The 21501-nt window shown below is 44.1% G+C and overlaps 1 protein-coding gene across 1 annotated transcript in view; it reads left to right on the top strand.

The window, feature by feature from the left end:
• The first annotated feature begins 640 nt into the window (after positions 1-640).
• Positions 641-21501, top strand: part of LOC137438035 (hypoxia-inducible factor 1-alpha) — a 103510-nt gene continuing 82649 nt past the window's right edge. Inside the window, exon 1 of the mRNA XM_068132901.2 lies at positions 641-841. Coding sequence (XP_067989002.2) covers positions 816-841 — 26 coding nt within the window. The 5' untranslated portion in view covers positions 641-815. The remainder of the gene's footprint in view (positions 842-21501) is intronic.

Raw genomic sequence — 21501 nt, 5'->3', positions numbered from 1 at the left:
TCATTGCGGCTTTGCAGTCGGTACTCGTAGAAATTGCCTCTTTATTGCTTGCTGATTGTGATTTCACACTTTTATAGTTTTGAGTATTAAGTTGCACTGAAAAGGGGATTCCCTCGAGAAGCTTCCAACCAGCGAGAAGCGCACTCGATAGTAAATACGTCATATGTTTTTTCAGCCAATCAGAGAAAACAAAAGCAAGCAATGGCTACCTCCCCAAAAATCTCTGGGAAGCTCATTGAATTTTAATTTGCTGCTTAATCTTTTTCACATAAGGATGTGAAGTGTAAACTTCCACAACGATCAGATTTAATAATCCTCACTTTTAGAAAATTGTTTCCATTTTTTGAATCAGATTTATATTGGATCTATCTATGCCACTTCCGTTTCTATCTATTTTTCTCCTAAACTTTGTCCTCTCCCCCCATTCTTCCCACACTTTTCTGAACTCCATTTTTCTCTCCTTTCGTCAGCGCTATTCTTTTTAATATTTAATTAATCGACTGCAAGCTTTACAACGAGAAACGTGATATTGAGTGGTGTAGCGAGGCTTGTTTTAATCAACAGAGCTGTTCTCTCGTTCCTTTTACGTGGAGATTTTTTGCTTCGTATTTCGAAGTATAACGTAGGTATGAATATTAACGAGTCGTGCTGATCCCGAAAAAGCAAAAACAACGGTTTCTGATAGGAAGACGATTTCACGGTGGTGGGGGGGGGGGAATCGAAGATCCCAGCTTAAGCTGAGACGTTGGTTGTGCTTGTGTACATTGGTTTGCCTTGGTATAAGGGCAGGGGAAGAGGCGAATTTCGGCCTCGCGATGTTGGTGGAGAAGGACAAGAAAAGGTGAGGTGTGCGTGTTTGAGTTGGCAATCCTGGAGATTACCTCAGGAGACGGAGATCCAAGATCCCTTTAGCTTTAGCATTTACTGATTTAGGCCGTGTTCATGGAGGTCGGTCAGGGGACGCTTATCCGAGTGAGAAGTCTTTCGGACCTGTTACTGTTAGTATTACAGGAATCTGGCTGTGTAATGAAGATCTGTCGACTGCTAGGTCTGTGGATAATGGGTACGTAAGACACTAGGTGGTTGGGTGCTTTGGTAGCTGCATGTGGTTGGGTTCTTTGGTAGCTGCATGTGGTTGGGTGCTTTGGTAGCTGCATGTGGTTGGGTGCTTTGGTAGCTGCATGTGGTTGGGTGCTTTGGTAGCTGCATGTGGTTGGGTGCTTTGGTAGCTGTATGTGGTTGGGTGCTTTGGTAGCTGCATGTGGTTGGGTGCTTTGGTAGCTGCATGTGGTTGGGTGTACGAATACGGGATGTGAGGTACGGTGGATATTTGGTTGTCGGTCTGTTAGTCTATTCTCCGAGGCGCCGCCATTTTGTCGTGTTTGCCTCAGCATCGCGGTTCGTCAACGTCAAGATTGGAACTGGAAGCTGGTGGTCTAGACTCCAGACGAACGTTTACCCAATATAAATAAACGTTACAGTACGGCCCAGGTAAGACCGGAAGTCGTGGCCTTGTGTTAGAGCCAAAAGGCCAGGGCAGTTCGGGAGATCGAGTACCCGACCCGACCCGACCCGATCATCCTGATTACCCGGAGTTCGCTGCTGCACGGATGGGATGGATATTGAGGACATCGTGGGGGTAGTGTTTGACCGTTTCCTGTCCCTGTATAAACCTCTTCCGCTGCGTGTGTACAGTCAGTGCTGTCTACGTACTGTTGTTTCCTCTCACTGTATCGTTCGTGCGTTTACAGTACATACTGTACGATTCAAACTGCGTTCCCAACTCGCGTTGGTGCCACCGAGTTTATCTTCGAGTATGTACTATTTACAACACTGTAAATGTGTCATTGTACACAACTGTGTGTGTGTGTACGTACGTGTACCTGTGTGTGTGTGTACGTACGTGTACCTGTGTGTGTGTGTGTGTGTGTGTGTGTGTGTGTACGTGTGTACGTACGTGTGTACCTGTGTGCGTGCGTATACCTGTGTGTGTGTGCGTGTACCTGTGTGTGTGTGTGCGTGTACCTGTGTGTGTGTGTGCGTGTACCTGTGTGTGTGTGTGCGTGTACCTGTGTGTGTGCGCGCGCGTGTACCTGTGTGTGTGCGCGCGTGTACCTGTGTGTGCGCGCGTGTACCTGTGTGTGTGCGCGCTTGTACCTGTGTGTGTACGCGCTTGTACCTGTGTGCGCGCGTACCTGTGTGCGTGCGCGCGTGTGTGTGTGTGTGTGTGTGTGTGTGTGTGTGTGTGTGTGTGTGTGTGTGTGTGTGTGTGTGTGTGTGTGTGTGTGTGTGTGTGTGTCTCTGTGTAGACCTGTGTAGACCTGTGTACGTATGTGTGATTACGTTTATGTAGACATGATTAATTTCGTTGGTGGTTCGGGTTACCTGCCCGCTCTTGTAGAAATTCCTGGTTCGCTGGTTGACAGAATTGTGGATGCCCTTTGCAAATACAGTACTTACTCGAATTGAAACCTGAGGTTCATGCCATTAAAACCCATTCAAATGTTGCATTTTATAAATCGATCAGCTTATTTTGATTTGTAAGCAAAATTTTGAAGCACTTTACAAGGATGAACCAGGGAAGAAAAGTCAAACTTAAGAATGACGACAAAGTCTATGGCGTGCCATCACAAGTCCCCACACTTCCCACCTAAATCAAGGTTGAAGGGTGGAAAAAAGTTCCACCATGGATGATCCAATATCAAATTTTGAGTTAAATTTTTTTTGCGTTTTGACCCCTGTGGTTGGGTGCTTTGGTAGCTGCATGTGGTTGGGTGCTTTGGTAGCTGCATGTGGTTGGGTGCTTTGGTAGCTGCATGTGGTTGCAGCTACCAAAGTCCCCACTCCATGGGAAATGAATCAGAGGCCAAATACAAAGAACCCACGTTTCCCCCCCCCCTCACCCCCGCACGGAATCACTCTGGAACAGTTTACCTGCATCCTGCTTTCCCTTCTGAATGAATGAATGAATGAATGAATGAATGAAGCCTGGTGTTGGCTTAGCGGTTAGGATGCCGGCTTGGGATCCTAGGATCCTGGGTTCGAATCCCGGTCGATCGCTGAATTAATGCCAGGGGGGTTGACTAAGCCTGTCATCCTTCCGAGGTCGGCAAATTGAGTACCAGCTTGCTGGGATGAATGATCACGGTGTGTACCCCGATTTAGAATAGGTACACCGTATCCCTGCGCATCGTAAGAGCGTGACCAAGGGTTGGCGTCAGGAAGGGCATCCGGCCATAAAAACATTTCCTCAAACGGGGAACCATGATTGTCATGGGGCCCACAAGGCCAACCCTCGCTATAGCAGGGAAAATGGCCTTAAAACGATCATTCATTCATATTCATTCTGCTTTCCCTTCTATCCCAATCTACTTCAATTCAAGAGGAATGTCAATAGATTCCTCCTTTCTGTCTAATATCTATACTTTGCTTTGTATTACCCACACCTCGAGTGGCCTTGAAGGCATTTTTAGCGGGCGATGTCCTATATAAAAAACAAAAACCATTCCATATTTCATGCATCTCCCGATGTTGAATTGCATACGCAGTTTATTTAAAAAAAATTTTTTTAATGTGCCCGTACTGTAATTGCATTTTTCAGCGTTTGACCTTTTGGCCCAAAAATATTCTGCTCTTGTACCTTCTTGCCAAGTGGTGATCATAACTACCAAGTTTGGAGAATTTCTACCCAATATAGCATGACAGATACATACGTGACATAGAGAAAGCGTGACAGATGGACAGACCAGGCCGGCAACAATATCCGACTGTTTATTTATTTATTTTTTCAAAATGCATGGGGATAAAAAGCAACTACAATAAGACAGAATTTTAAAGATTAATAACCCATAATTGATGAGATTGTGTGGATTTTAAAAGGCAAAAAGTTCCAGAGTTGAACAAATCTGAAGAATGCTTGATTACCAAAGATCGACATAATGCGAAGAACTACGGAGCGATTGCCGTTGTTAGACCGTAGCTTTTTTTCAGCGATGCAACGTGCGATTCAGTTCAAAATGTCGGCAGTAAGCAAAACTTTACAATGAGTGTCGATTGTACGTGAAAGTAGTTTTATTGGACTTTAAGATTTTGCATTTTTAAATTTCGTATCATAAGTTGGCATATGTACTTTATCTCGCTGAGCTTTGGTTGCTTTGATTAATAAATAGTCAAAACACTTTAAAAGTTAATTTATCAATTTAAATTGTTTCATGGACTTTTAAAAGTTGTTGTGTTCAAAAAATCCGGCCTCATCAATTTGAGAACAATTGATCGTCGTGTTTGCCAAAAATTGCTATGTTGGTCACTTTAGCCTCAGAACGGCCTCTGAGGCCGCGGCCACATGTCCCATGTTACTTTCCGCACAAAGTTGTATCTGTACCTTGAGTATGGAGTTTGTACCTTTAAAGATGTTGCCGTGCATAAGGAAGACAGAGACACATTCGCGCTTATAGATACACGAGCCAGTTTTCCACGGGTAAAAAACATCATAGTAACAGTATGGGCACAGTTGGATGCGACAAACGAGGGATTGAGCTAATAAAAAAGAGGAGGGAGGGGAGGAGAGGAAACGCATAACCTGCAAGTAAGACACCAATTTAAATTTGTAAAGGGCTACAAAGAAAAAGAAGAAGGGGAAAAACTAGCAAAACCTTCACCTCGTCCTGAAACCAGGAAATCTCTTAACAGGACCATTGTGCAGTAAGGGGTAACTAGTCCACACAGGAAAATAAATTTTATTTCCCCTATTATTCCCCTATAACAGTTATTTGAACTATATAATTTTAATACCATTTGTGTTTGTGGAACCTGCATGTATGTTTTTGATCGTAATATCACATCGCTTTGCTCAATTGTTTATACTGTACTTGGTTTCTGTCTACATGCAGAAGTGACCTTGAATTCAATATATCAGGAACTACGTAGTTAAGATTTTGCATGTCTGTGGAAGTGTGGTAAACTTTGTTGAAATTTTGTAATTTTTTTTCCGTGTTATGTTCCTGCCTGGCTGATAGGATGGCCTAGAGGCACGTGCACACACACACACACACACACACACACACACACACACACACACACACACACACACACACACACACACACACACACCTTAAAGCTGTCTAGCCTGGGTTCATATAGCGACCCAGGTATAGACAGACAGTCATGCCAGTATTCCACAAGCAGTTGATTCATCAATGCGTGTGCCGTCCCTCGGAGCGACATTATCCCTGGCATCCCGTTTGCCGGCATTAGTTGGTGGGCGTTAAATATCCCAAGGTGTCCTTCACGAAGAGCCGTTGAGTTATCGTCACACCATGAACAAATTCAGAATTGCTGCCCTAACCTTAGTCGAACATCATCAGTTGTAACCTTGGTGGCTTTTTGGTGAGGACACTCGACTTAGCATGCCAGAGGTTGTGGGTTCAGATCTGGCTGTAGGCAGGGGTATTATGGATTTGGATTCTAGGCCTCCAGAAAATGGGCTCATCTCAGTAGAATTTCCAAGTCACTATCGGATTGTTGATTAAAACAAACCCACGTTGCCTCATCAATGGCTTTCAGGGAGCGTGTAATCTGTTTGTCCGGCTTGAGCTGGTTTACACCTAATGCTCACATTGTACCTCGTGGTTGCCTCTTAATGCCATCTGGGCACCTTGGGATCGGGCACTAAAAAGGCAGGGCTACCCAAAAGTCACTCTTAACCATCTTGCTATAATTCACCAAATGTCCGTCTGTCTGTTCGAAGGTACCGTAAAAACTGCTGAACCTATCGCAAAGATATTTTGGGTGGGTAATCCTGGAACCCCTGGGAGTAAAACAGGCTATTTAGTTTTCCCATTTTCAGCTTTGGTCTCCAGCATTCTCAGGTTTGGACTCCCGCATAACATGCGCGTTCGCATAACGTTCATTGTGACGATGTTCTCGTTGTGACGATGTATGTGTTCACGGTAGTGTTTGACGTGACGGTGTGAACATAATTTCATAATGTTTTTCGTTTCGTAATCCTTTAATGAACGTTTAATGTTTAAAAAAAAACAAAAAAAACCCACCTTTGGAGGCCATGTTTAATGAACGTTAAATGTTTAATGAACGTTTAATGCCCTTTAATGTCCAGGGCCGCATGCGCGCTGTACTGGATGGGCCAGCGTGTACCTTGCCCTTCGCCATCAGGCTCGGGTAAACCGCTGAGCCCCATCCGTGATGGGGACTGGGGCTTGAGACAGTGTCCCACAAACGAGGAATTCCCAGTAAGCGCGAGTCATCAGCTCACTTTGATTAAGTCCCTGCCCTTTGTACACACCGCCCGTCGCTACTACTGATCGGACGGTTTGATGAGATCCTCGGATCAGCCCCTGCACGGGCCGTTCTCGGCTCGTGCCGGTGCACCGAAAAGATGAGCGAACTTGACTGTTTAAAGGAAGTAAAAGTCATAACAAGGTTTTCGTCGGTGAACCTGCGGAAGGATCATTATCGGGACAACATGAGAGCGAGCGAGACGTACGTGGTACGTGATCGTCCATGTACTGTTTAGCCATGTACTGTTTAGATTTTGATGATTTGCATGTGATATGATTCAACGGATGCTTATATGAATCGTTTAAAATAAAAAAGCCTTCAATTTCTGATATTTTACCTTTTCATTTGGGCTTCCCAATTGAAGCCCTGCCCGTAGGGCGGGTATGGTTGCTAGTTAAGAAAATGCTTTGAGGTCCATTTTCTTTGTGGTGTGTGACAAGGGAAGGAGTTTTAAACCTTATTGTTCTTTCTGGATTATCCCTGTCTGTCTCTGGTGCTGTGCCCGAAGGCATGTTTGGTGTAGCCAAGTAGTCTCTTGGCAAATATTACTCTGGGTGAGTTTACCCATGTATGCCAGCGGCAACCAGGGCAGGAATATTTAAGTTGCTCCAAGGTGCCAGCTCGAACTCTCCCATTCTTCCCAAAAAATGTTCGAAAAGCTTATCTTTAACGTTCACAAACTATAATGCCAGCAAATGGGGCACCCAGTTTAACGTACATTAAAGGAACGGCAGATCCTGTGACGCAACTCACTGCCTGCGAAGCCTCGATCCAACAGTTTATAGTCGGGTAAGGAATCAAACCCATACTAGACAGTTTAGAGGTATAACGTGGGCTACCTGAACATTTAAACCTGAAAACTTGTGGATAAACACCTGAAAGTTTTATATAATCCAAACCAATTTGGCAGGTGTTTTTGGCCCTTCATTCCTATCCATCTTGTTTTATTATTCGAACTGAATCTGTTGATAGAACCCAGGCGATATCCTGATTGTTTTGTCATGCTTACAACTCCGTGTGAATGTATTCTTCGATCTGTTTTGTCAAGTGCTCTTTTGTACAGGGAAGCTTTGGAGCAGTGCAGGAACATTATTATGTTACTCGAGAGATTTTGATGACCTGCTTTTGAACATGCACAATGATTACCTTAATTGCCCCACAATCCGTACACTGACTGCATGTCACAATTGTGTTTGTTTGCCTCGCCGAGTTAGGTAAGCGAAGAGTGAATCCCATCATGTTCAAATGCAAGAAGCGTCAACATAAAGAAGACTGTGCATACGCTTCTTGAACTTGTTGACTGATGTCGTATGGTTCGATGTCGGGCAGTTTTGTAAAGTTGCTCAAGTTCAAGCTTTGATTACCCTTACTCCAGGTCTATCCTGTACTTGGGTTGGGGAAACGTGGGGGAACATGGACCTATCAATCAGTCTGAGTTGCGGTCGGTTTATTCTTAAAACTTTCATTATTTTATCCCGTATGGTTCTGAAACGGACACCGAAGGCCTCCCAATAATCCTTGATGGTGATTACTAAATGTCTGATTACAAAATGAGCAACAACTTGCTGCTGAGACTGGAATGCAGTTTCTGACTGATTTGGTTTGAGAAGTGAGAATTCAAAGTTCATAAACCAAGACTTGCTATCGGAGATGGATGGATACTGATCGGCTTTGAAAAAGCACATGACCTTTGACCGCCAAGCAGGGTCGCTCAAACGGAAGTACGCCATGGCTGCCTCCACAGCAAATGCGGAGGAATTCACAGCAAAGTTATTTGCTGCTTGAACCATCAAGACGGTTTGATGTATATTTACCCCTCACACATGAAGCAAAAAGTGGAGTTGGTGGAGTTCATCTTGTTTGTCTGTCTGTCTGTCTACAAACGTCAGCTGATAATCGAGGAACAGCTCGATTTCAATTGAATGTTGTATTTTGAACATAAAGAGGAAAACAAACCTGCAATTCCAGAGTACTTTGTCTCTGAATTCGTCCCGATCGCACTGCATGCGCAGAGAGGAATGAGATAATTTTTTACTCTGTCTACTTGCCTGGTGGTCAAACAAAATTGAAAAACATTCCAAACAGGAAACTTACTGCTTTAAAGGATGTCATAACGGATACATACAACAGGCACGAGGAACTAATGTAGCGTGTTAAATAAGGTGGTGTAAAAGACACTGAATCAGCAGCAGGAAACTTGCGGAATGTTTTTTTTACAACCTTTAAAATCTTTATTTTTAACTCCACCACCAAAGGTGGACCCCATGTTTTTGTCATGTATGTTTTTACCACTATGTTTTAAAATGTAGGTCATGTTTTTACCCCAGTGTTTGTCTGTGAGCAGGAAATCTCATGGTTGTGGACAGTTTGGGTGTGCGACGAGGACAAATCGATTCAATTTTGGTGAAGATCCGGATCTGGATCGGAGATTTTAAAAAGTGATCCTTCACCATTGAGAGATTGACCAAAAAGCAATATATATAACACGATATGTCAAAAGTTATTGACGAGTTATGACTAAACTTGGTGGACGAGTTGGTTTGGTGACAAGAACAAGCCGATTAGATTTTGGTTCAGGTCCGAATCCAGATCTGGCCTATCAGTGGGATACAAAACATAAACTGTTCAGCCGGGCGGAGGTATGCAGTCTACCGAAAGCTGTTCTCGTGTTTCAATTGAATTATGTACTTGAACACTGAAAAACACAAATCGCGTTATTGGCATTTTGAAAAACCACCCACTGAGCAGTACTTGGACAAAATATTTTGGCATTTCACATCATCATGACCAATCAAATTTGCCGCTCGCAGACCCCACCCCACCTATGTTCTTGTTTCTCAAGACTATGAGGGCTAAGGTGTTTTATGAACTCTGTACTTCCCATTTGTTTCACATTATCTTCGATTTGTCTGATCTGATCCACAATGTCATCACTAATTGAGTATTGTTACTTGTCGGTCTCACCATAGTTTCCTTGCAATATTGCCTATCCTTGTGTGGCAGCAGGAAGGCAAAAAGAGGATCAGGTTGCAGGAGTAGATAAACGTCACGGTTGACATTGTCAGTGTTCAAGGTTAGGATGCTGTTGCTGAATGGCTGATACAGCGCGAGGCTTTACACAGATTTTGGGGTTGATATGGTGCTGAAGACATTCCAGATAAGCATCCTCTTGATGGCATTCCGAATGTGTACCACCCAAGCCTCTCGACATGACTTGCAGTGCATTCATTGTGCCAGAGACCACAAAGTCCCACATGTTGGGTGTCATTGTACTGCAGCTTTAAATGGAAACACAAACTCTATTGACTTGGCATCTTATTGACCTAACAGGATGGGTATTTAGCCCTTAGACGTAAATTTCTCAAGTTTTTTCCTCCATGTACTGAATCATCCGGCTTTGGCGTAACGGTCAATTGTGTTGCACTAACTTTGTGATGCAAACATTTCCCGTTGGTGCTTTTTGTTGCATCTTGTTTCATCATTCACCAAACGGTCACTTCTTTCTTTCCTTCCCACTGATCCTTGTATCTAATTAATGTTTTGATGTCTGTTGCTCGATTCCAGCTCCTCCCTTTGCCCCTCTCCTTCCTCTTCTCCTTGCTCATTCGAGTATATCAAAATAAGAAAATGCAAGTCGGACTCCCCATCCCTCCTTTTCCTCATCCAACTTCCTTGTTTTTAGGAAAATCCTCCATATTTTTATTTTTATTTTACAAAATAGGTGAAATCCCACTGTGTCATGCAAGCAAAGTGGGATGTGGGGAAAAGTTCATTTGGTCCTTCACTCATGTCACGTATTCCCACAGTCTGACATAATTCAGGTAATGTGTACAAATCCAAAATTAACATTTGTTTTGACAGGTTAGAGAGGTTGGCAAGCAAAATAGGGGGCTGTTGTACCGTTGGCTGCCTCGTTATACAAACGAGACAAAGCAAATTAATAGCGTTTGAATGAGCATGCAAAGGTTTGACCATTTTTCAAATAATCTTCCTCTTCAAAGGAGTTTCTGGAATGAGGAAGAGCTGTTATTAAGGAGGAGGTTTTTGATACGACTCAAGTCCAAATCTGAGTTACCCAGGCCTGTGTGATAGTCATGGTTGGTATTTTCCTTTTGCCTTTATCTGCTGCTTAAATATTGTTTTTTTTTTTTTTTGCGAAGAAAGTCGGGAATAAAATCGTTTATTTCATTATTATTATTATTATTTTTGTATACTGAATCGAGGCTCGTGAAAGAGCTAACATTGACTTCACAAACAAATCAACTAGACAAACAAAATATATAAAAAGTATTATTATTACAAAATATCTTATTATTTTACTAGCAGAAGTACCCGGCATTGCCGGGCGGGGGAGGGGAAGGGGAGGGGAGGGGAACGGGGGGGAGGGGAACGGGGGGGAGGCGAGTGAGGGGGGGAGGGGGAGGGGAGAGGAGGGGGAGGGTAAGGGTGGAAGGGGGAGGGTAAGGGGGGAAGGGGAGGGGGAAAGGGGAGGGTGTAGGGTGTAGGGGGAAGGGAGGGGTAGGGGGGAAGGGGGGAGGGCAGGGGGGGAGAGGGGGGAAGGGGGAAGGGAAGGGGGGGGAGGGGGTTGGGAGGAGGGGGGAGGGAGAGGGGGAGGAGGGAAGTGCAGGGGGGAGGGAGGGGGAGGAGAGGGCGAGGGGGGAGGAGAGGGGGGAGGGGGAGGGGAGTGGGGGAAGGGGGAGGAGAGTAAGGGGGGATGGGGAGTGGGAAAGGGGAGGGGGTAGGGGGAAGGGAGGGGGTAGGGGGGAAGGGGGAGGGGAAGGGGGGAGGGAGGGAGAGTGGGGAGGGGAGGAAGAGGGGGGAGGGGAGGAGGGAAGTGGAGGAGGGGGGGGAGGGGAAGGGAGGGGGGAGGTGGGGGAGGAAGAGGGGGGAGAGGGGAAGGGGAGGGGGGGAGGGGAGAAGATGGGGGAGGGGAGAAGAGGGGGGATGGGTGGGGGGGAGGTGGGTGGGGGGCGGGGGAGGTGGGGGTAGGGGGTGGGGAGGGGAAGGGGAGGATGGAGGGGGGAGGGGAGGTAACATTACATTACACACACACAAACAAACTGTGTTTTATGTTCAATGGTCTGGCGGCGGGAATGGAACATCACGTGATCGCTCTGAGCGAATCAGCGCGCTGCTCTGCCACCGGCTCAAATTCCGTGTAAAATATTCCTCGCTGAAATGCGCTGAGGTAAATATGAATAAAAAAATATGGATCTCGTCAAATATTTTGAGGTAGGCCATGTTCTTCCCAGGCTCAATGGCCATGTCTATGCCAAATATCAAGCACGTGAGCCTCTCCGTTTAGGAGTCTATCGGTAACATTACACACACGCACACACACACACACACACACACAGTGTTTTATATATATAGATTTTGGGGGAAAGCAGGTCATCATTGACTCGAGTGTCATTGTTTGTCTCTGTTAAACTGAGTGCATTAAGGGGGGACAAATATAGGATGGGCTGGCAGGATAGCTTGTAGAGGTTGGCGTACACACCTTTGAGCCATCTAGCCTGGGTTTGGATCTCGATCTGGTTATGATCTCTCACCCTGGTGTATCACATGCAGGGCAAGGAATCGATGTCTGCAGCATCCCTCGGATGGGCTCAAGCTGGGTGTTCTAGCTGCTAGCATTACTTGGTGGACGTAAATGATTCTGAGGTGTGTTTCACGAAGAGTAGGGCAGCAGGAGAATTTTCTCTGGCACCCTGAACGAACAAACGTCAGACTTGACGATCCGGTTTCTAAAGGACTTGGGGTAGGAATTTTTTGGGGTTGTTAAGTAAGAAGAGGAAGAAGCGAGGCAAATACGTAGGAGTGCGGGTGCCTGTTGGGGTTGTCTGATTAACAACAAATCATGGAACACTGCACAAGTCTTTTCAGGTTTCAACTTGTGTACAACATTCATTTTTGATTAACCACACTATTTACAGGAAGAGAGAGAGACTGACTGCTTCTTCCTTTTATCACAAAAGTGAAAAAGGAACAGTTATGTGCAGTCACAGAAACACAATAATAAAACCATCGCCTGAAAGATAAATTATTAATATATCGGCATCAAGTTTACAAAAGGCATCGTTAAAAATCCATCTTTCCTTAAATCGTGTTAAACGTTTGTTCATTTAAAAACAAGACCGAAAGTCTAAGCTGCGAAGCCGGGCTTGTTTGATACTTTAGTTGAAGAGGATAGTATGACCTGGGTGGAGATACCAGTTAGCAAATAATGTAAGTACTGTATTTAATTATTTTGAAGTACTGTAAGTCTCTAAGCTGTCTGTCACCATGGAAGTGAAGAGATTGCATTGAGACACTGGTTTATTCTATATGTTGGTCAGTTAGTCAACACTATCAAAGTGACCTCAGCACCATCCCGGCACACACCACCGTGTGTGTTACGGAATGAGGTGTTTTATGGCGGCAGGAGTGCAAATCCGGCCACCAACCTCCTTGAGAGAGGATCCAGTGAATTGGTACTCATTTTACCAACCTCGGAAGGATGACAGGCTGAATCAACCCCACCTGGTGTTAATTCAACAGCTGACTGGTGTTCAAACTCAAGACCGTAGGATCCCAATCCCTCCACCCTAACCGTTAAGCGAACACCAGGCTTAGTGTGGTTGGAGGCAGTTATAAGAAATGCTTCAATGTTTAAAGAGCCCTTAATCAAAGTTTTAATTATATATGATCTAGGTGGGCATGCACCCCCTCCCCACTCCCCGTCATATATCATCACCCTGTTCTCATACTTTTGTTCCCCCCCAATCGTCAAGTGTGATAATGTGCCCCAACCAGGTATATGACATAATATATTGTTACGGATTCGTCACTTATTATTATTATTGCTGTTATTATTATTATTGTGGGTTCTAAGTATTATGGTTATTGTTGTTTAAGAGAAATGGTTATTGTGGTTAAAAGGTTAAAAGCGCTCATGGTAAAACTGAGACAGGAAATCGGACCGACCCGGAAGAAAAAGGCGGTGAAGAAGAAGAGGTCTTGAAGCAAAGGTCGAAGAAGAAACGTGTCTTGAAGCTCTGTTGCGAGCGTGGTCGAGCGAACGGCGTCGAGGGAACTTTGAGTCCGGGAAAAGAATCTCAGGCGATTGGTGATATCGCCGGAGTATTCTGGAGCCTGCGTAGTCGGGTATCGGCATTGAGATTCCGGAGAATCCTTGCCTAGAAGCTCCGGCTCGAGTGAGAGCCGTCCGCCATTTCGCCCCGCGCGCTGCCTTTATTGGCAAAGGTTTTTGTCGTGTCGGCTGGGCTTATCCTCCGGTGGTTTGCCGGGGACGGCTGTGCAATAAAGCGGCATTTGAGGAGTACACGGCGATTCGCCGATTGAACGGCAAACGCGTACGTCGGCACGCGTCTTTGGAGATTTTCCATTCTACCGCGAGTTTGCTGGGTGTTGGACCACGTGACTTCTGTGTCGCTTCGACCGTCTACGCCTCGATTGCTCTTGATCGGACATTGTTCCAACGATCGCCGGAGCGAATCAACTTCGTCTTGAAGGTTATAGAGACATTGAAGAGGTTCTTTCCATGTACTGGGAACAGTGAGTTAGATTACTTTAACAGACGGTACCATCCTAAGATATTGATTGTACTAGCCGAAACCCGTGGAACATCCACGGAAGGGAGGATGTGGTGTATGGATAGAGTGTACCATTATGGATGGCATAGGGGATTTGCTTGTCCGAGTAAGAGTTGGGAAGAAAGATGAGAATGAAGAGTGCGTATATGAACAACGTATTTATTGCAATCTACTTAAATGACAACGCTCCGATATACTTTTGAAAAATGAATGGATTCGTAATAGGAATCGGCATAGCACCACTCTGGGATTGTCCACTCAGTGGACGGCTTGCTGTCGCCTTCGACTGTCCAATCAGCGGAGGGCTTGCTTCGCCTTCGCCCAGCAGACGCCAATACGATGGCGTCGTAAGATGGCGTCGTGTCGGCAGTTAATCGGATGCTTTTGGGCCCCAACGTCGGCTAATTCAGATTTTTCGAGTATGCCTGTACGTGATAAACAAAGAGCGCGGTTCGTAGATCGTAAATCCATTAGTGCCGTGGGCATCGGGTCACTGGGTGCGGCGTAAAAAGGATAACAAAGTCGAGTCCTTACGCTATTATTATATAGATGGTGGCTGGCTATCAGGGTTGTATCATAATTCCTGTGTGATTTTTAATATATTATTTTTGTTGATAACCATTGGTGTGGTTTCGATCTTGATTTTGACACGGAGTAATAAATTTCTTTTCTGCCGTGGCTCCACCCGGGGTTCGGGGGTATACCGAGACCAGGGGGTCGGGGAGGAGCACGTAACAATATGGACCTAAATACCTAAATACCAAAAGGGTGTTGAAAGAAACATAACTGGAAAAACCAAATGGCATTACATTCTACCTTTCAGAAGCGTAATTGTGGTTATAAAATGTACCCAATATATAAGATAAATATGTGAGGGCCATACATACGGAGAGACAACCGCTGTAAACACAGGAACCAAACATCTACGCCTAGTCAGGGCCCTTAGGGATATTTTGGGGCCGTTTGGTTCAAATTCTTCCAAAAGCACCAAATTTGGCCCAGATGTTGCCCATGCCATACTCTTTCGATTTTTGACGGGCGCCCCCTCCCCCCCCCCCGGGGGCCCCATATTGGCGAAATACTAAATGGCCGCCACCCGGATTAGAGGAAAATCGGTTAAATAACCAAAAGGGTTGGAATCATGTATGATACCACTTTTCAGGGGTTTTCGAGGTCGAGGAATCCAATTATGATATTTTGATGATTCGAGGTCAAGGTCAACCCTCAAGGTCATCTTAAAGGTCATTTTTGAGTCAAACATGTCGGTTTTTGAGTTTTTTGTCATGATTTACGCGAGGTTCACCATTTTATGTTTCTGGGTTGGGTAATCGAACTCTGACCTTATTTTTGACAATTAGAGGAAATATTTACATGTCTATTTCCTAATTTTCAGGCATATGCAGTTCATCAGTCTAATTACAAAGGTACGGATTTTGATGTTTTATGAACTGTATGCCATATCCTTGTGTTTAATTTTTGTGCGATCATGATCCGGGTTCATGTATACATGATTGTATACATGTCATAAATATGACGTCATAGGTCATGTGACCTGGCGGCCATATTGGATTTTATGAAAACATTAAAAATGGATCCCTGCCTTCATTTTTCGATCGATTCATTTTGAACTTTGACCACTTATAGTACGCCATGTGATTGGATGCATATCCTAATTATGACGTCATAGGTCAGGTGACATGGCGGGATGGACCGGTATGGTCCCCGGATCATACCGCCCTTAGCGCCTGTCAAAAATCGAAAGAGTATGGCATGGGCAACATCTGCGCCAAATTTGATGCTTTTGGAAGAATTTGAACCAAAATATCCCTAAGGGCCCTGACTAGCCATAAAAAATCGTTTGTTTAATCACGAATTTGCCAGTTCTAAAAGCCTCTTTGCGAGTTTGAAGAAGAGGAAGAAGCGCTAATGTATAGTTTATTCACACAGCAGTTTGAACGGAAACATTTATTATTCTACGACAGTAGAAACCCTTGAGAAGGACACGGAACAGCATACAAAATTATATATACAGTAGTGATATTTTGCGAAGCAATAGAAAAATATATAAAATTACACAGAAGGACCCACAAACAACAACAATCACAGCCACGAGAGCAATCGAGTGTTATACCTTATTTTCACGTGTTTTACTTCATGTGTTTCACGTGTGTGTTTGTGTTTCACACTGAATGAAAAACGTAAAGGTAGAGCATGCACATTATGATACATGACAGGTTCAACGATATGTCCGGCCTGAACGGCATAGGAATCAAAATGGTGGTGTGGAGTCAGCCGTTTTATCGCCGTAATGACATCACATCACCACTGTCATGTGATCCGATCCTCAACTCTGATTGGTGTACGTTGTAGGGGACATACATACAGAAACGTGAAAAAGTAAGTACACCCCGTGTAAAGTTTTGACTTTTTCAACATATTTCAACATACAGCTATTTGATCTTCATTTCAACAATATTGATAGATAAAGGTGATATAATATAACAAATATCATGAAACATTTAGATTTTGTAGTCCATTGTATAATTTAAATAAACATAAATGCAAATTTCGCATGTGGAAAAAGTAAGTACACCCCTACATTTATCACTATTTCAAATACCTAAAATTAGAATCAGGTGCACGAGCTCAGGTGCAAATGAGTAGAACATCGTAAGAGAGGATCCTGGAGGAACCTGTCTTATTTAAACCTCAGACATTTAGTTTGGTTTGCGCTTTGTTGTTTAAGTGTGCGGCGTCACCATGCCTAGATCAAAAGAGCTCTCGAGGCCTTCAGAAAGAAGGTTATAGATGCCTACGAGTCTGGGGAGGGATTTAAAAAGATCTCCAAACAATTTGAAATCAATCATTCGACTGTCCGGAAGATCATCTACATGTGGAGAAGATTCCAAACAACTGCCAACTTGTTCAGGCCAGGCCGCCCAGCAAGTTCAACCCGAGAGCAGACCGCAAGATGCTGAAAGAAGTCTCGAAGAACCCCAGAATGTCATCACGGGACCTACAGGTAGCTCTTGCCACTGTTGATGTCAAAGTGCTCGAGTCTACCATTAGAAAGAGGCTGCACATATTTGATCTACATGGGAGGTGTGCCAGGAGGAAACCTTTGCTGTCCAGAAAGAACATCAGGGCAAGACTAAAGTTTGCCAATGAACACCGAGGCAAAGACCAGCACTTCTGGAACAATGTGCTCTGGACAGATGAGTCAATGGTAGAGCTATTTGACCACAGTATCAGAAGTCATGTTTGGCGAAAACCAAAGACAGCATTTGACCATAAGAACCTGATACCAACTGCAAAGCATGGTGGTGGAAATATTATGGTTTGGGGCAGCTTTGCTGCATCAGTGCCTGGGCAGCTCACCATCATAGAATCCACTATGAATTCTTCCACATATAATCATATAATCCACATATAATCCACTATGGAGTGGGCAAAAATTTCTCCCAGTCGGTCAGAGACTGGTAGACAGTTATAAGTATCGCCTACTTGAGGTTGTTTCTGCCAAAGGGGGCAATACCACCTATTAGAGCCAAGGGTGTACTTACTTTTTCCACATGTGAAATTTGCATTTATGTTTATTTAAATTATACAATGGACTACAAAATCTAAATGTTTCATGATATTTGTTATATTATATCACCTTTATCTATCAATGTTGTTGAAATGAAGATCAAATAGCTGTATGTTGAAATAAGTTGAAAAAGTCAAAACTTTACATGGGGTGTACTTACTTTTTCACGTGACTGTATATATAATATATTCCCATATAAAAGTTGATGGATGGCATGAAGCCGGAAGACCATAAGTCGCCTGCAGATGTTGATGAGGCCTTTGCCACCTTCAGCAAGTGTCAAGTCGGTTTCGCACTCCAGAATAATTAACTGATAATATTTTGGATTGCGGCTCGAAGGTTTCCAGGTGGTTGTTATGTGGCGAGAGAGTATAAAGGTCCACATAGCGGGCAACCCTGCCGTACTCTCCGTTGTACAGTGACAGGGCTGCACAATAATTGGTTGATTTTAGGAGCCCTTGATACATTACAATATGAAAGTTTAACATATGAGATAAAAGTTGTGCCAAATCTGAAACCCTCTAACATTCTATAAAGCTATGTGTGTTCAATACAATCAAAAGCTTTTCCTTGGCCAATAAACATCCTTGTTAAATTGTTACAAAACCGAATAGTGTCACAGACAAAAAATATATTATCAAAGATGACACGTCTAGGTACACAAAGGATGATGTTCTCCTCCGAGCAGATTCATAAAAGGTTTCATGCAATTGAAAAAGCTTTTCACTAAAAATTTATAATTTGTACATAAAACAGAAAAAGGACGACAGTTTCCTATCAGTTGAGAGTCTCCTTTCTTAGGGATGAAGGAGGGAACTGCTCTACAGCAGCTCCAAGGTAGTTGTCCATCATAGTAAAATATGCAATTTGGTGTCTGTCTGTCTGACGATTTTTGAATGCGATATGTTCGGTCGTTACTCGTACAATATCAACCAAACTTGACAGGGACATTAAGAGTCACACAATGGAGGTTGTGGTGATTTAACATCCTCACTATCCCCCCAACCCAAGCGGGGGTTTCCGTGTGGGGGTTGCATGTTGAGGTGCATATCCGTGTTGAGATAGCTTTATCGTGGTGTTTTTCCAAGGCTTTTGTTTTTCCAAATACAATAACCTAGTATTAATGTTGTTTCAAAAAAATAGGACTGTGGGTCCTGAAGCTCTCCTGGATCAAGAGCAACAGTCACTGAAACCCCCCACAGACCCTTTCAGACATCAGATAAGCAGCTTGTGGCCACGTTTCATTTGTTTAATGCCATGACCGAACTTTGGTACATCATGGGTGATGAAGGTTGTGATCAAGTTTCATTGAAATTGCGTGTGTAGCTTCAGAGAAGAGAGCAAATACCTATTTTGGGGGATCAAAAACACTCCCGTACTTCCCCCTAATGAGCGCAGATTTTGATCCGGTCAATACATCTTTGTTCGGCATCAGATATGAAGCTTGTGGTCAGGTTTCATCAAAATCGTGTGTGTAGTTTCAGAGAAGAGAGCAAATGCCTATTTTGGGGGGGTCAAACCCCCCTCCCACGTAAACCCCTTTACTGAACGCACATTTTGATTCATTCCATGCACCTTCGTTGGCAACAATCTGCATATCTGATGCCTAAGTTTCATCAAAATCGTGTGTTTGGTTCAAGCGATAATGACTGAGCTGCTTACGGACTCACTGACTTACCTCCGGACACTGCTCGATCGCATAAGCTCACTGGACTAAAGACCAGGTGAGCTAAACATATCATAAACCACAAACACGTTTGATTACCTTTTGAAACGGTTGCTCCTGCTGTTTTTAACACTAAACTGAAAGGGAGAAAACCCGGAGTATGATTAGTTACTAAGCAGCTAGCTAGTGCTTGCCAAGCCAGCCGTTCCTTATCAACGGTTTTTAATGGAGTGCTTGCTCGAATGCTTGAACCACTCGGCAAGCTCTCCACAACAAGCTTGGTAAATATACACACCCCAGATGTTCTTGAGGCCCGACCCTAGATCTACTCTAATGTATATACCCCAGAGAGGAATGACCCTTCCTGCCACTTCCATAGGGAACAGGTGTACTTGGCCATTAAACATTCATTCAGGACCTGCAGTAGTTCAGGTGAGGTCCAATAGTGTCCCAGAAGTACTAGAAAAATTCGTTTGTCAGTCCATAAAATCTAGGGAATTTGCCAGGTTTCAAGGTATTATGCAGTGGTAAATTCACACATGAGAAGGGGAGTCTCCAACTGTTGCTTCTGTTCCTCCATTAATGTTGGAAGATTGGAAATTAGTTCAGATGTAGCATTATGGTTAATGCCATGTCGCGTAAAGTTGGTTAAAATGATTCCCAGCACAATTCCTGATTGGAGCATCCTCACAAAGGAGTTTTCCATCATCTAGCAAGCATGTTATCTATGAAGATGCGGTTTCTTTTTGAAGGCTAAATAAAAATTTGGGTGGGCATCGAGGTTTTTTCATTTTCAAACGTAAAAATGCATTCTGTGCCCACTTGTCAGATAAGGAATTGAGTTAAGATGAGAGAACAAATAAGAACCACCTTTAGAGGCCATTTTTCCCCGCAGAGCAGGGGTTGGCCTTTTTCAGGAACCTTGGTCCCCTTTTTGAATCAATGTTTTATGGCTGGATGCCCTTCCTGCCGCCAACGCTTGGTCACCTCTTGCGACACACAGGGAATTACCAGTGAGCTGGTACTCGATTTGCCGACCTCGGAAGGATGACAGACTGAGTCAACCCCCTGGTGTTAATTCAGCGATTGACCGGGATTTGAACCCAGGATCTTAGGATCCCAAGCTGGTACCCTAACCGCTAAGCCAACACCAGGCTATAATCGAATTAAGATGGTTTTCCATTAATTTGTTGTCTTTTTTTGTTCTTTTTTCTTTTTTGCCTGTGTTGTTGATTCTATGGAGCTGTTCCTCTAATTGTAGGATTTCATTTTCAAGTGAGGTTACGGGTTTGTTTTTCATTTTGAGCACCATGTACACCACTGGTTCCCAGTATAATAAATATAAAAGACACGAGTATAATAAATTTGCAAAACTTTCTAAAATCCTGTTTTCTCTTTGTCATTATGGGGTATTGAGTGTAGATTGATGAGGGAAAAAATGAATTTAAACGATTTCAGCATGAGGCTGCAACATAACAAAATGTGAAAAAAGTGAAGGGGTCTGAATACTTTCTGAATGCACTGTGTGTATATATATATATATATATATATATATATATATATATATATATATATATATATATATATATTGTTACGGTACGCGGTTAAGGATGTTGTTTGCCGAGCGAAGGCTCCGCGACCGAACAGTTGTTCCCCGATTCCACCCAGACGTTGGCCGTATCGCGCCACAGCTATTCAATCAGGGAAAAGACAAAGACGACGGATGTGAAGAAAAGGAATAAGAAGACGAGAAAAGGGTTGAAAATACTACTAAATTTATTTACTATTTACAGGCTCAAAATAACCAAGGAGAAGGAAAGATAAGAAAATAATATACAGAAGCTTTTAGAGACACAGGGAAAATACTAGCTTATACAGACTTAATTAAATACCCAGGGACAAGACACACAGAACAAACTCACGTACACAAGAAGGGTGGAAAGGCAGGAGGTGGATGGCTGGAGGGAGAGGAAGGTCCAAGGGGGTCCTGCAGCACGATCGGCGTGTTTAGCAGCCGCCGTTCCTTCGCGGCCCTGCTCAAAACCGCCGTTCAGGCCCCAAGCTGCTGTTGTTGCTGCTGTTGCTGCGGCTGTGGACGTCGCGTGCTTTGCCAGGACTCGTCTGACTCGTCTGGTCCAAACCCTCAACTCAACAACACTCTTGCACGTCTCCCTGTCCAACCACTCTTTCTCTCTTGGTCCAACCACTCTTTCTCTTTCTTGGTCCAACCACTCTTTCTCTCTCTTGGTCCACTCACTCCTCACCACCGACAACCCCACGCTTCTTGCGCGCGCGCCTTTATAGCGCCTCCGGCGATCAAGCCGCCGGCCTTCAGGACACGCCCATCGGTGTGC

The sequence above is a fragment of the Myxine glutinosa genome, chromosome 12 (assembly GCF_964187855.1).
Source record: "Myxine glutinosa chromosome 12, kmMyxGlut1.1, whole genome shotgun sequence".
In the NCBI taxonomy this organism is placed as follows: domain Eukaryota; kingdom Metazoa; phylum Chordata; class Myxini; order Myxiniformes; family Myxinidae; genus Myxine; species Myxine glutinosa.
This window is presented reverse-complemented; position numbering and strand designations above follow the sequence as displayed.